We start from the raw sequence: 16,865 nt of genomic DNA, 5'->3' as shown, positions 1-16,865 counted from the left end.
TTGGAAGAACTTCTATTTTCCAAGTGACCAAGAAATGTGTTCCAAAATCATGCCTGGGTATAAGATCCACTCAAAGTTCAAGAGAGACCAATGGATTTTAATATATCAGAATATGGAATTGTCCTTATTAGGGATTAGGTTCCACCCTTCAACTAATGTTTGATAGACTATCTATAGATTGCAAATTTTAGGTGTAGTTTCAAAGAATATTCAAAATTATCTGGAAATGCTATTAAAATAGTCCTTCCTTTTCTAACTACATAATTGTGCAAGGCTGATTTGTTTCTTCATATTTTTCAACCAAAACAAAATACCACAAGAGACTGAGCACAGAAGCAGATGTCAGAATCTAGCTGTCTTTTATTAAACCAAACATTGAAATGTATTTTTAAAAATATAAAACAATGCCATCTTTTTCAATGGAATGTTTTGGAAAATATTTTTTCATAACAATGTTATTTATATTGACATATAAAATCTTATTCTTATTTTGAAGCAAATAAGTATTTAAAAACTTCTCAGTTTTAATTTCTAGTACCGTAAATATTGCTAGATACACCCCACATAAATATAAGCTATTTGGGGTCCTTAATAATTTTTATGTTGTGAAGGAGTCCTGAGACCATTATATCTGAGAACTGCTGGATTTGACAAATCCAGAATATTGCTTGATACCCTTCACATGGGGCATTTAGCTTTGCACAAAACAACTAAAATTTTTATGTTCAGAGAATGTACTTTTGATATCACTAATTCAGTGTTTTCCAATATTTCTCGTGTCTGTTAACGCTACACATAGAACAGCATTTCTACAATGTCATAAACAGCTGAATAGATGCTGATATAACAATGTCGATATAATTTCAGAAAAAAGCAAAGAAAGTGTAGTCTTACTGATTTTGTTTAGGCTAATAAAAATAGTGGAAAATAATTTGCAGGTCCCAGTTAGTGTCTTGATCCTGGCTAGAATTTCATCAATTTTATCAGATTCTCCAGAGACTTGGGAACCTCTGGTTTAGAACCAGTATCAGGAAAATATTTCCTCTGAGGTTTATTTCCTAGGGATATTAGTTTTTACATATTATTCCATATGATCCTCACTTTCTTTTGTGAACACCATGGTAAAATCACCATGTAAAATCACCATGGTGTTCACAAAAGAAAGTGAGGATCATATGGAATAATATGTAAAAACTAATATCCCTAGGAAATAAACCTCAGAGGAAATATTTTCCTGATACTGGATTAATAATGCCATTTTTATTATGTAAAGGAAATCACATTGCTAGCTAGACATACACATTAAAAACTGTGAGTTAAGAAAATATTCTTTATCCACAGTAATCTAAATTCTTATATTTAAAGGATAATAACAGAAACCGATAGAGAAGTCATAATTCTGCATTTTGTTTGAAAACAAGATTAGACATGAGTGTATAAATGAACACACTGTTCATATATATTTCAATACATATACTTTTTAATCATTTTATAAACTTTAGTGCAATTAGATAGCATTTACGTTTTCTTCCCATGAGGAAAAAAATAACTTGCTGGCTAGTATGCACAATAATTCCATTCTAACCTTTATGGTACAAGAGAATATGTGACAACAGACTACATTAATTTATTTACTTTTAAGGTCAAAATTCAGACGCTAAGGGAATAAAAGGATACGTGAATTGGTCCTTAAAAATAATCTCTATTTTAATAACATCTATAGGGAATGATGAATTGATTGAAAGTTTGGATATTATTTCTTTTTTGCCATGGTTATTATTCTCTGCCTCAAGCCTCTTGATTTTTAATAGAGATGCTTCTGCCTTTCATAATTGAAAATCAGCACTCATTAAGTGGTGAATCATGCACACTTTAAAACAGAATTTATCTGTTATAGAATTACTCTTTTAGCAAACCAATTTGGGGAGACTATCACCATTTTAGAACTTGAGTTTTCTACACATTGCCCACTTCTTATTTTAAATACAATCTACATACTATTTGACTTTTTTTTGGCTTAGGCACTATTTCACTTAGGGAAATGAAAAATTAAAATCCCAAGTTTGTTCTGAAAAGGTATTTCACAATGTCATAAAGCAAGAGGAGTGAAAATCATTCATTATTTCAGTCAGATTTCATTAAAAGAAAATATGATATAAAAGAGAAATGACTTTTTCCCCCCAATACAGTAAAATGTTATGTCAGCAAATAAATATTTGCTGGAGACAATGCCTTTCAATGAACAAGTGTTTAGACTATATTTTAACTAAAATAAACCAAAAAATGATAATTCATAACTGTCTTCATTAGATTGTAATGAGTGTACTAAAAATGAAATCCAAAATTGGTATGTTTTACAGATCTTGTTCTCACCATAGCTGGAGAACCTTAAAGGATCAAAGCACAATCTAGGATATTATATTGCAGTGAACATCTAAAATGTGAATCCAAAATAATGTTTCATATTACAGTTGTTGACATTAAGAGAAATAGATGCACACATGCAAGTAGATAGGAAGTCTTTAAGCTTAAATACTGCCCAGTGATAAAAAGCTACACAGGGAAAGGTTGGAACTGTCAGTTTTTAATCATAATTTGGTTATTTAACCATTTTGTGTTTTTACAAAGACTAGGTTAAGTGCTTCTGATAGTTATTCCCAGATTATTCTGTATTCCTGATGATAAATCATAGCACTTACTACACTTCATTTTAATTTGTAGTTTCCTGTATTGTCTGTTTGAAAGAGCAACATCTACTTGCTCATGACTACTTTCCTACCACCATGTGAAGACTTACTTAATAAATGAATAAACTATGTTGGGGAAGCAAGGATTATCAGTTTCATCATAAACATGAAGCTCAGAAAAATTGAGCCACTTGTTTAATATAGTGTAGTTATTAAGTGAAGATACCAGTAATTGAATCCAGGTCTACCATTATCAAGTCAAGTGCTCTTTCTAGCGCTGTTCATTGAAGGCTGTATTGTGTATCTGAGGTAAAAAAATATATATTTGCACATATATTATGTGCATGACAGACTGCATGCCTAATCTGAAATGTAGAAGGGGAATTTCTATGGGGATTGGCCAACACTAAAATCAACTAAATTATAAAAATCACAACCAAGATGCAGTAACAATAAAAATGTCAAACTCAACTTGTGTTCTAATTTTGTGCTGGATATCATTCCTGGGATGTCTCAGACATATTTCAAATTTAACACATTCAAAATCAAAATGTATAAATTCTCCCCTTTTTACCCTCAAAACTTGCTTCTTCTCTTTTATTCCTTGTATAGTTACTAACATCATCATTTGCCATATCTCAAATAAAAAAACCTGACTTTCTTTTTGACTTTTTCTCTGCCCTTAATTTTTATGCTAAAAACTAAAGTAAATAACTTACCTAGAACAGATTTCAGTGTGAAAACCTATGGCCTTGAAATTTGATTCAGTAGACAAAAGCAAACAACAACAACAACACAAACCACTTCATTATTTAAAATAGGAAAGAACATATATTATTCTGTGCATGACAGACTGCATGCATGCTAATCTGAAATGTAGAAGGGGAATTTCTATGGGGTTTGGCCAACACTAAAATCAAGTAAATAATAAATGTCACAATGAATATTTTGGATTTTGAAGTCATTGAATTGGACTATTCATATATTATACTAATGAAGTTTTTGTCTCAGAATTCTTGACTGGTGATGACGATCTTTGAAGTGGTCATTATTTCGGAATATAATTCCCCAAACCTCCACACAGCACAAAAGCTTTGTTTCAGTTTTATTTATCCTTCATGTCCTTGGTAAAACGTTACTCCTTAGAGAGGCATTTCTGATCATACTATCTAAATACGGTTTCCCTCCTATTATATTCTATCACTACAACTTTTTCATTTCTTCTTGCATGAATTTCAATTTATAATTATTAACTAATTGTAAGATTACAATTATTAGAATTATTTATGTTTACCTATTTATTTTGATATACCATCGACTAAATTGTAAACTCCATGAGGGCAGATATTAGTATGTCTATCACTGATATAAAAATTTATATAAGAGCATTTAATTTAGATTCAATCAAGCAGTCTTTTAATTTGAGACATTTAACAGAAAGACATATTGACTTTCTTCACTCCTTCAAAATAAAAATCAATATTCAAACTAGTTTTTTATTATGTTAGTATTCTGATTCAGCTTTAATAGTTTAATTCTAAAATTACATCAAAGCAACAATTTTATCTTTGAGGTACGTTTCTGGTGCTGGTAAAAATGATATCAAAGAAACAGAATCATATTCCTAGATTAAAAAAAAAATTCCTAGGAAAAAAGGTATTCAAATACACTGTTTTATTCGAATTCATTGTCAGTTTAAAAATCTAAGTGTTAACTAAAGAAAAAATATCAAGAGAAGCCACTTGCTTCTCTACAGTTTTGCAATAAACAAATGAATGAATATTAACATTTTTATGGTTTCACTTCAGTAAATTTGGAAATATCATTGATTTTTAAAACAGGATTTAATATTCCTGTTGTAATTATAACGTTTTAAAAAACTCAAGAACTACTATATATGATTAAATTATGCTTAAAATATTTATGTTCAGAGTATATTGTTAAGGGAAAAAAAATGATATGTTTTGGATAGTTCTGTTTATCCCAGATTGAGGTCTTAATATTTGGTAAATGGGAACATTAATATAGTGACCTTAACTTTCAGCTTTAATTATTTCCCATACTTTACAAATGAGTATAGCTTGTACAATTAGAATTTAAAGCAGTCAAACAACAAATGATTTTGTTTAAAGAATTCAAAAGACAGGGATGAGATTCATCTATCCAATTTAAGTCTTGAGAACTTCATAATTCATTCAGTTGAAGATATAAGTTGACTGGCACTCGAATGGCGTTAGAATACATTTTATGTCTAGAATATCATTACAATTTTTCTTCATTAAAGATTTAGAACCTCAATTTTTTTAAACTATAAAATTAGTATCAACTATTTTGATACAAGTCTAAAAACAATGATAAATAACAATAACGCTCGGAAGACTTTGCTGAGAAGGTTGTACCATGGAATGTAAAAGCAACTGCACTACACATAGCAAGAACTGCTTAAGATTACTTCTAGCTAAATCCAATTACAACATTCATAAAACTCACAGAAAAGTTGGAATTGAGGAAGACAGACAGCTATATAAGTCCTTAAAGTTTATGACAGAGAAAAAGTCACAGTTTGAAAAATTACCTGAAGAGCCCTAGAATAAATTTAGTGTATAACCTGCTATTTAACATCATATCTTATTAATTAAGAAGGAACGTTACTGTTAACCTTTTGATGCCAATATCGGATCCATCACATAGAAAACTTGAAAGCACAGACAACTAACTTAACCAGGGAAGGGACATTTCAGAAGAAAGCAGCCACAGCCATAATTAAGTTTGCTACTTAATTTATTATATACATGACGATGTGAGGCATAAAATAAATGTCTAATCCTTATTTCCCCCATACATGATTCAGTACTTGGGAAAATTATAAAAAATAAATGCTAAGATACTTCTTCCCTCTCCCAAAGGTTGGCATTAAAACTTTCTTTCTAATCAATTTAGATTTGTTTCCAAATATTAGGCAGCAACATTCCAAGTTGAACATGTTTGAAAAAAATTTGGAATGATACTAGAGCAAGGAGCTACCCCAGCCTGGACAAGTTTAAAAAAAAAAATCCCTTTGGTGACATTATTTTATTTTGTTAATCTTGCTGTTCATTGGCCAGAAATACATTAATCTTCTGCATACACAAATAACTTCACATCTATACTGATAAGTATGCTAAAAAATAAGTCTACAACAAAGAAACAGGAACTACAGAAAATGATACCTGCAGCTGTAATGTAGAAGTAGACATTTTGCATGAAATTTTTATGGTCCTACTGTTGGCCAAATATGACAATTTGTGAAACAGTAGGTGGTAACTATCTTATAGTCCATTAATTTTTCTGTATTATCATGCATGCAATCCAACCTTGACAAGCAGAGGGAAATAATGGTTAGTTTTCCCAGATTCACATAGTAAAGTAAGGTGCCAAGGAACTGCACTTACTTTTGGTGTTGGGCAGGAAGCTGTCGAAAGGCGAGATGTAGCCTGAGCACGAGGCGATTCAGAAGGAGTAGTGCTGAGGGAAGCTGTGTCTCGTGGGAGCACCTGAACGCCACGAGAAATGATGGAGTCTGGAATCTGAAAAAGGGGAGTAAGCTTGGTTTAATATTCTGAAAATACAAACTGTATGTACAATCAATACCCCCATCTAACTTTCTGTAAGTGTGTGTGTGTGTGTGTGTGTGTGGGGGGGGATTCTTTGCTGCTCTACGCTCATGTATTTGGTCTCCTGTACTATTAGTTATAAATGCATCCAACAATTTGGGATAGAATAGAAACCTTCAGATTTAAAATATTTTCCCTGGCCAAATAACATTTCTTTAAACTTTTTAAAAAATTTTTATTGGGGAATATTGGGGCACAGTGTGTTTCTCCAGGGCCCATCAGCTCCAAGTTGTTGTCCTTCAATCTAGTTGTGGAGCCCGCAGCTCAGCTCTAAGTCCAGTTGCCATTTTTCAATCTTTAGTTGCAGGGGGTACAACCCACCATCCCATGTGGGAATTGAACCAGAAACCCTGTTGTTGAGAGCTCGTGCTCTGACCAACTGAGCCATCTGGCTACCCCTCCAGACTCAGCAGCAGCTCGTTGTTCGGGAGCTCAGCAGTCTAGTTGTGGAAGGCACAGCTCACTCACTGGCCCATGTGGGAATCGAACTGGCAACCCTGTTGTTCAGAGCTTGCGCTCTAACCAACTGAGCCACCCAGCTGCCCTCTTTCAACATTTTTATGAGAGCGTCTAACCATTGTGTTTAGAGGCAAAGTGTTTGGCATTCATATACTGGCCATGCCATTTAATAATTATTTCCTAGATATTTTCTATTTTCCTTTCAGATTCATTTTCTACCCTTCTTCACGCTCTCTGCTCCAAGCTGAGCTGTATAGATAGAATCAACAAGCTATTCTGCATTGTCTGGTTTCCAGTTGGGTTCAGCCAGTGGGAGGCACTACCAGGAAACTGAAGGGTTGGAGGAGAGTAAGGTCTGGTATTTATTTCCCTGGCTTCGTCTCTATCAGGTCATCATAGGTTGGCTAGGATCACAGCCCGTCAGATGACACTTTCTTATAACTCTTTTCTGGATTCTACTAGCAGCTCCCTCCCTTTGCCCCATTAGGACTAGGAGTACAAATAGTTTCCACTATCACTAATCCAAGGGCACTGTATTATTATGTCTGGTTGCTTTCCCTAACATTTTCCCAAATCTTTGTAAATACCATAATTTTTATTAAATTCTTCTCAGTTATCCATTTAAGTATGCTATGACTTCTGCTGGGACACCGATGGATATATTTTTGTAATCACCATTTCCTTTATCTAAAAAATGAGGATAATGATAGCATCTACCTCATTGGATTACTGCTTAGGGTTAAATAAGATAATGTACATAAATTCTAGCACTTCTAAGTAGTAAATACTTAATACATGTGGGCTATTATTATTATTTTATTCCTATCAAAATGGTAAAGACTAATGCAATTAAGTATCACTCAATATCCAAAAATATACAGACATAAGGAGAAATAATGTGGGTTACTTATTTTTAAAATGATTAATATTTATGTTGATTATGAAATTTATTATTTTGGGCTATGCATAATTTAGTTCATATTCTGGGCTACTGCTAATAGACATAGGTCTCCTAATCTCAAAGTGAGAACTTGACCACTTTCAAGTTTTGTGCAGAAGAGGGGGAAACATGTGATAAAAGAATAAGCAATTAACATTCATCAACAAATATCACTTACTACTTGAAAAAAAGGAAGCAGCAGCCAGATTTTGTGACTAGAAAGGTGCTCCTGATCTTATGCATCATCTCTTTCTCACAAAGGACATAATACTACTTCCACAGAAGCTCTTTTATTTTTTCCATACCAACATCCTCAGTACCAATGGTACTGTCACCATTTCAGGGCTTGACAATTTATGTGATTTATGAAAAATATCCCCATAACTAAGATGAAAAGCAATGGGAATTCTGAGAAGAAATATGGCTCCATCTGCCAGTACATTTGAGTACTAAATTGTGATAAATATTTTAAAGAAATTGAGGTAGTCTAATTTAGAGGAGCTATATATTGCCACTGATATTTGTATATATCGCCAGAAAAGTTAATCAACAAATAAAAAACAATTATAAAAAGCAGAAATAACATACTCTTGGGAAGGGGAAGAATCTGATTTCCAGAGTTGCCACTTAAAATATTCAAAGCAACTAATAAAAAAAGTATTCAAAGCATTCAGTTTTCAACAAAAATTATAAGGTATGCAAAAAAACAAAAAATTATGCACCGTACAAGAATAAATAAAAATAAATTGTTCTTAAGAAAGTCCAGACATTGGACTGGGTAGACGACAATTTTAAATGAAGTATTTAAAATACACTCAAAGTGCTAAAGGAAACCATGGGCAAAGAACTAAAGAAAGCATAGGAATGATGTCTTAGCAATAGGGTATATCAATAAAAAGACAGAAATCCTAAAAGGGAACCAAATAGAAATTCAAAAGTTGCAAAGTATAACTAAAACTTAAAAATTCACTTGGAGAGTTGGGTTCAGCATGATATTTAAACAAGAATAAAAAAGAATTAATGAATCATGAAGATAAATCAATTTAGTATAGCAAGTTTTAGGAAAAGTAAAAGGAATGAAGAAAAATAAATCGGGTTTAAGAAACCTATGCGACATGAATAAGAATACCAAAATATGTATAATGGGAGTTCCCGAAATGGAGGAAAGAGGCAGAGATAATATTTGAAAAAATAATGCCAGAAAACTTTCCAAATTTGAAGAAGACATAAATCTACACATTCAAGAAGCTCAACAATCGCAAGATGAAAAAACTCAGATCTATACGAAGACACATTATAATCAAGCTGTCAAGAATGAAAGACAAAACCCTGAAAGCAGCAAAAGAGAAGCAACTCATTCATATAAGGGATCCTCAATAAGAATAACAGCTGATTTCTCAAGAGAAACCCTAGGCATCAGTAGGCAGTAGGATGACATAGAAAGAAAAATAATCTGTGAACTATAAATTTTATATCTGGCAAAGTATTTTTTTAAAAAAGAAGAAATCGAGACATTTTCATAAACAAAAACTGAGAGAGTTCAATGCTAGTAGACCCACTCTACAATAAATGCTAAAGGGATTCCAGGCTGAAATGAAAAAAAACAAAAAAACACTACACAGTAATTTGGAACTCACATGAAGAAATAAACAACATTGGTACTGTGCATAGGTAAATATAAAAATCAGTACTGTATATTTTGGATGGTAAATCTGCATTTTTCTTATATGATTTAAAAAGAAAAGAACATAAAACAATAATTATAAATCTTTTTTCATGGGCATACAATGTATAAATATATAATTTGTGAAAATAACAAGTGAGGGAAACGGAGCAAAGTTTTTGTATAATATTTAAACTAACTTGGTATTAATTCAAACCAGGTTGTTAAAAATTAAGATGTTAATTGTAACCTCCAGTTATCTGCTAAGAAAATAACTAAAACACATTTGGCAAAAGAAATTAGAGGAATATCAAATTGGTACACTAGAAAATATCTATTAATCAAAAAACAAGGAAGTAATGAAGGAAATGAAGAACAAAAAATATAAAAGACATATAGAAAACAAACTGGAAACTGGAAGAAACCTCACCTTAACAGTTATTACATTAAATGTAAATGGATTAAATGATCCAATTAAAAGGCAGAGACTGGCTGAAGTGGGTTAAAAAAATGATCCAAGTATGCCTGAGATCCAAAGACACAAATAGGTTGAAGGTGAAATAATATAAAAAGATATTCCATGCAAAAAGTAACCAGATGGTTTCACTAAAGAATTCTATCAAACATTTACAGAAGGGTTAAATCCTTCACAAACTCTTGCATAAAACAGAAGAGGAGGGAACATGTCCTAAACTCATTTTTGGGGCCAGTAATACCGTGGTACCAAATACCTATGAAAACACAGGGAAAGGAAACTACAGACCAATATCACTTTTGACTATAGATGCATACATCATATGGATGTTGCATCCATAGATGCAAACATCCTAAACAAGATACTAGGAAACTGAATCCAACAGCAAATTAAAAGGATTACATACCATGACCAAGTGGGATTTATTCCATGAATGTAAGAGTGGTTCAATGTAAGCCATATAATTTATAAAACACAACAAATTAATAGAATGAAAAAAATGATTATTTCAATTGATGTAGAAAAAGCATTTTACAAAGTATAACACCCTTTCATGATAAAAACACTAAGAAAACGAGGGATAGAAGGTAACTTCCCCAACCTGATTAAAGGGCATTTATGAAAAACCCATAGTTAACATTCTACTTAATGATGAAAGACTGAAATCTTCCCCCAAGATCAGGATCAAGGATGTTACTCCAATACTTTTTTTTCCAACATTGTACTGGAAGTTCTAGCCAGGGAAATTAGGCAAGAAAAGGAAATAAAAGGCATCCAATTTGGAAAGGAAGTAGTAAAACTATCTCTACTTGTAGATAATATGATCATATTGACTGGGGGTGCCAAAAAATGTATACACATGACTTGTATTCATCTTTTGTTATTGGTATATATTGAGTTTTACAATTTTAATACAGTTTTTTCCTTTTTTAAAATGTATATATAGAGGGTGACAAAAATACACATTTTAAGAAAGAAAAAAGTGAATTAAAATTGTAATACTTAATATATACTGGTAAAAATAGATGAATACAAGTCATGTGCATACATTTTTTTTGGCACCCTCTGTATATAAAATCTTAAAGAATCCACAGAACTGTTAGAGCTAATAAATTCAGCAAAGTTGCAGGATATGAAGAGCACACAAAAATCGGTTGTATTTTTATACACTAACACTGAAAAATTAAAAAAAAAATTAAGAAAGTAATCTCATTTACAATAGCAACAAAGACAATAAAATACTAAGGAATAAATGTAACCAAGGAGGTCCAAGACTTGAACACTGAAAGTTACAAAACATAAAAGACATAAATAAGAAAACATATATTGTTAAGAAGGCAATACTACCTAAAAGGATCCACAGATTCAATGCAATCCCTATCAAATTCCAATAGAATTTTTTGCAGAAATAGAAAAACTGATCCGAAACAGAAAGTTGAAGAACTCAGACTTTCCAATCTCAAAACTTACTTCTCAGATACAGTAATCAAAACAGTGTAGTGTTGGCATAAGAAGAGACATATAATTAAATGGAATAGAATTGAAAGCCAGAAATAAATCCTCTTACCTGTATGGGTAACTGATTTTTAACAAAGGTGCCAAGACAATTAATGGGAAAGAACAGTCTTTTCAATAAATTGTGCCAGAACAACTGGATATTCACATTCAAAATATGAAGCTGAACTCTTACCTCACACCCTATAAAAAATTATCTCAAAATAAACAAAGGCTAAATGTGAGAGCTAAAATGATAAAGTTCTTAGAAGAAAACATAGAGGTAAATATTTATTACCTTGGATTTTGGATATCATACTAAAAGCATAAGAAACAAAAGAAAATTTAGACAAATTGGACTTCATCAAAATTAAAAACTTCTGTTCATCAAAGAACACATTGTTAAGAAAGGTTGAAAAGACAACCTATAGAATGGGAAAAAATATTTGCAAATCATACACATGACATGGGTCTAGTATCCAGAACATATAAAGAACACTTACAACTCAACAATAGAAGACAAATAACCACCCGCCCCCCCAAAAAGCCTCATTTTAAAAATATAGGCAAAAGAATCGAATAGACATTTCTCCAAAGAAGGTATACAAATAGCCAACAAAGGAAACAAAAAGATGTTCATCATCATTATTTATTAGGAAATGCAAATCAATCAAAACCACAATGAGATACCAAGTCACATCCACTCAATGGCTTTAAATGTTAAAAAAAGGAAAACAACAAAAGTTGTCGAGCATGTAGAGAAACTGGAAACCTCATACACTATTGTTGGTATGTAAAATGGTGCAGCTACATGGAAAAGAGTTTGGTAATTCTTCAAAAAATTAAACAGAATTATCATATGACCTAACAATTCTACTCTTAGGTGTATATCCAAGAGAATTAAAATAAAAACTTGTACATGGATGCTCGTAACAGCATTATTTTAATACCCAAGAAGTGGAAACAACCCAAATACCCATCAATTGATCAATGGCTATGTGTTTTACACACACATCTATACAAGGGAATATTGTGCAGGCATACAAAAGGAGCACTGATACATGCTACAATACGAATGAAACATTGAAAACATGATGATAAGCGAAAGAAGCCACATATGAAAAGCCACATATTGTATGATTCCATTTATATAAAATGTCCAGAGAAGGCAAATCTAGAGAGAAAGAAAGTAAACTGGTGGTTGCCAGGGGATAAAGAGGATACGCAGAGTGACAGCTTAATGGTTATGCCATTTTTTTTTTTTTTGGGGGGGGGTTGATTAAATATTCTGAAATTAGATAGAGGTGATTTTTGTACAACATTGTGAATATACTAAAAGCCACTGAATTGTACATTTTGAAATGGTTAAAATGATTAATTTTATGTCAATTTAATTCAATAAATTTAAGAAAGAAGTCTTCCCTATTCTAGCATAATGAAATAGTTGTCATATATCAACATACAAAGACTTTATAGTTTTGCCTTTCATATTTAGGCCTCTACTAAACTTAGAATTAAATTTTGTATGTTGTATGAGAGAGGGGGACCAATTTCATTTTTTTCATATGTACAGCCTGTTGTACCAGCATCATTCATTTAAAAAAGACTTTCTCCATTAATGTGTAGTACAAACTCTGTCACATACAAAATGTCGATATGTGTGTTGGTTTTGTATTCCATTGGTCTAAGTGTTGATTCTTGTACCAATAGTGCTCTACTTTAATTATATCATTTTAAGTCTTGATATTTATAGACCAGGTCTCCCTACTTTGTTTGCTTTCTTATTCAAGAGTATCTTGGGTTTTTTTGACCCTTTGCATTTCCAGTCTATAAAATTTTAGAAGCAGCTTGTCAAGAATCTCTCTCCTCTTAATTACACACACACACACACACACACACACACACACACACACACACCACTTATAAACGGTTAGGATTTTATTTACTACATTTGTACAGAAAAATATAGAAAAGTTTTGAAGGATACCCCTCTAACTAATTAAAAAGTGTTTGCTTCTGGGAGAATGTAAAGGCAAATGAGGATGAGATGAGAGGGTGGTTCAAATGAATGTTAATCTTACCTATGTTTCATTTTCCTTTTTAAGTAAGGAGAACGTATTTATGTATTTCATATACAATTTTTTAAAATTTTGTAGTGAAAACCATGTGAGAGATGGTTTCAAAAATTGAGAAGTGGTCAGTATACTCAGCAGCTAGAGAAACTTAAAAGAATGAGCACAATGTCTCGTACACAGTTGTTAATAATAAAATAGTAAAAGCAGTCATTAACTTGAGAATTACAAGCTCTCTTTGAGATAGAAAGAATGAAACAAAGTATTAACTTAGAAAAATAGTTTACAAAGGATAGTTGTTTAACCCTGATGGTCTTTATTTTAACATACCAAGAAGCAAGAGGAGAGAAGAGGGGAATGAGGAGGTGAAAAAAGGTAAAGGTCTGAAAATTGCAACTCATCAATGTACATAAGAAATGAACCAAAGACTTGCCAGGAGTAGTGAGACTTTATCTATAGTAAGCAGAATTTGTAGTGGGTTAAGTCAGCACAAATGAGAAGGAAACGTGCCAAATCACTTACAAAAGAAATAATATTCCTACTTTTAGAGCTAATCTGTATTCCTATCATCTTATGCAACTGATAGCATGGAGAAAACAATTTGTTCCAGTTGATCTAAAACTCTCTGTAGATATGCAATGTAATTTCAAGTGTGAATTATTAAACAATAGAATTTTCCTCATTAAGGGAAATTATAATGGGAATACATACGTTCTTGGGAACAGTGCTGATTCTTTCTACCTACACTGCTCTTATTGTCCTAAGGATAATTTTGATTGATTGGACGAACATTTCTAAAAGAAGAAATGGAGAGTTACACTATCAAAATCAGTATATAGAGCCAAAGTATCATTTTCCTTTTTGAACTCCGTGGTCTATTGAAATGTCAGTAAGAATGTCAATAGTGAAAGCACACAAATTTGTATTGTGAAGCAAAGGAAATTAAGGAAAGTAAGTGAGCATACATTCCCCCTTCAAATCATTATTTTTACCATTTCAAATTTTTTTGTGTGAAAAATGTTTAAACTTATAGAAAAGTAGCAAGGCTAATATAGTTGAAGATCTATCTGTTATTTGGATTTAATTTTGTGTAGCTGGAGAACAAACTGAGTCAACCTGCAACAAACTGGAGTCAGCCTCCTAAAGCAGCCATATATGAAGTATGGTTTCCAGTCATGATTTGTCAGTCTCCATTGGTAATACTTTTGGAATCCTTGTCTAGTTTGGTGGTTACCTTCATCACGTGTACTCTCTCCTAATAACTTCTCCGATTAAAGATTTTTAAGGTAGGTTGCATTTTCTAAAAATTCTACTAGATATCTCAGTATGCAATATAGGATCTGAATAATAAAAATAGATGACTTATGAATACCTAAATGGGGTCTTTCAGAAAATATACATCATGTATCCTCCCATAGCTTCTGGTACTAATCCTTTAGAGGCTGTGGTTAAGTATAATTAAAATTTTATTAAATAACAAAACTGTCAAACCAGTGTATCTTGAGTTCAGTAAAGTATCTGACCAACTATTCGTAAAAACCTTGTGGACAAGATAAAGTTGATTTTGAAGGGTTAGAAGAGAAATACATGTTAGCTGGTTAAGCAATTATAATAACCAGTAGGGTTTCTCGTAGTATGTGCACTAGTCTATCTGAAAAAAAAAGTTCTATCAGTGACTTGAATGAAAGCATGGCTAACATACGCGTATCTGTAAGTGACAGAGCTAGCAAAGACAGGTAGTATACTGAATGGCCAATAGAGATTTTAAAAACATCTCCTTAGAGTAGAGTGATTAACTAGAAGTAGCAAAATGAAATTTAACAAGAATAAATGTGAAGACCTGAATTTAGATTAAAATCAATGATACAAAACAAAATCTACAAGAATTTATGATTCATATATATATAAAGAAAATCCACACTTTATGATTTTGGTCAGAGAGTAAACATATATGATTATCTTTTTTTACAAATGTAAAATTTTAAATATGAGTTTGTTTCTTTACAAGGACTATTTATACTTATTAAAATTATTCTCCCAATGCTTAAAATTATTCAGAATATTGGTTGTTCTCAATGGTACTATCCAGATTCCTTATTATGATTTGTTTTTCCATATAAATTTGCTTTCCAGGAAAATTAAAAGGTATAATCTTACTGATGATATCTGCATTAAGGTATCAATTTCTGATGGTATAAATAAAACATTTGGAATAGTGTAGGTTATAGAGTTAGCATTCAAAAATTATCTATTATCATTATTGCTAGTCGCTTAAAATATTGGCTTACTATAGGGAAAGAATATGCTGATTATTTGTGTATTTCATGGAGGAGTCCTTATACATCATAGCATTACTAAATATATCTTAGTTTATTTATTTATGTTTATTATAGTTGGCATACAATATTAATTTCAGGGATACAACATAGTGATTTGACATTTATATACTTTACAATGTGATCACCACACTAAGTCTAGTAACCATCTGTCACTGTGCAAAGTTATCACACTATTATCGATTAAATTCCCCTTATTTTGTTTTTTTATAACTGTCTTGTGAAATTACTTAATGGACACCTATTCCTTAGAGATGGATGATGATGCATTGCATTTTTTCATGGAACATATTTAACAAATATTTATACAGTATATACTATGTGGCAAACTCTGCTAGATGTTAGACAAGCATATAAACTAAGAGATGTGACAATTATTTGCGCTTACAGTCTACATACATACATAGAAATCAACTACATAAATAAGCATGTAATTGTAAATTGTGATAAGTTCTATAAATGGAAAGAACAAGGTGCTATGAGAGAGAATAAGTACAAGAAAAATTTAGGTTGGAGGAGGTAGATCTGACAAGTCTTTCAATGAGAGATACTTAAATTGGGACAGAAAGAATAAATAGAAATCAGCCAGGGAAAAAGTGGGGTTAAGAACATTTATACTCAATTTTGTGTGCATGGGCCTTTGGAGAGGGGCAGCAACATTAATCACATTCCCAAAGGAGGTCACCATTTATAAAAATGTAAGAACCTCTCACTGAGCTAGGCCCTTAAAAAATGACTAAATGTTGAACAAGAAAGAAAAAGAATGGACTGTTCAGTTGGGCAAAGGAAAGAGGTGTGAACAGAGAATTGTGTAAGTAACATCTGAAGGTTAAGTTGTTAGTATCAGTGAGGATATCAACCCTCCTAATATTGAATGTTTACTTTTATCCAGATACTATGTTAAGTGCTTTTACATCCATTTTCTTATTTGAATATTCACACACTACTCATGAAGTAATAATGAAGCAATTCACCCAATGTCAGAGCTAATAATTGACAGAACTATCAGACGCCAAAGCTCATGTTAAGTAAAGTACGATGCATACTGCTCCCCGTATTTGAAAAAGGTCTATGTAGTTTATTTCC

General features: G+C 31.9%; 1 protein-coding gene across 33 annotated transcripts in view; it reads right to left on the bottom strand.

The window, feature by feature from the left end:
- Positions 1-16,865, bottom strand: part of GPHN (gephyrin) — a 431,232-nt gene that overhangs the window by 161,576 nt on the left and 252,791 nt on the right. For all 33 annotated transcript variants that reach the window (XM_074327330.2, XM_074327331.2, XM_074327333.2 and 30 more), the window contains one exon: positions 6,119-6,253. In XM_074327330.2, coding sequence (XP_074183431.1) covers positions 6,119-6,253 — 135 coding nt within the window. The remainder of the gene's footprint in view (positions 1-6,118; positions 6,254-16,865) is intronic.

The sequence above is a fragment of the Rhinolophus sinicus genome, chromosome 3 (assembly GCF_057876585.1).
Source record: "Rhinolophus sinicus isolate RSI-liver-muscle chromosome 3, RSI-T2T, whole genome shotgun sequence".
Classification (NCBI taxonomy): domain Eukaryota; kingdom Metazoa; phylum Chordata; class Mammalia; order Chiroptera; family Rhinolophidae; genus Rhinolophus; species Rhinolophus sinicus.
Note: the sequence above shows the minus strand (reverse complement) of the source record. Positions and strands in the feature narration are given on the sequence as shown.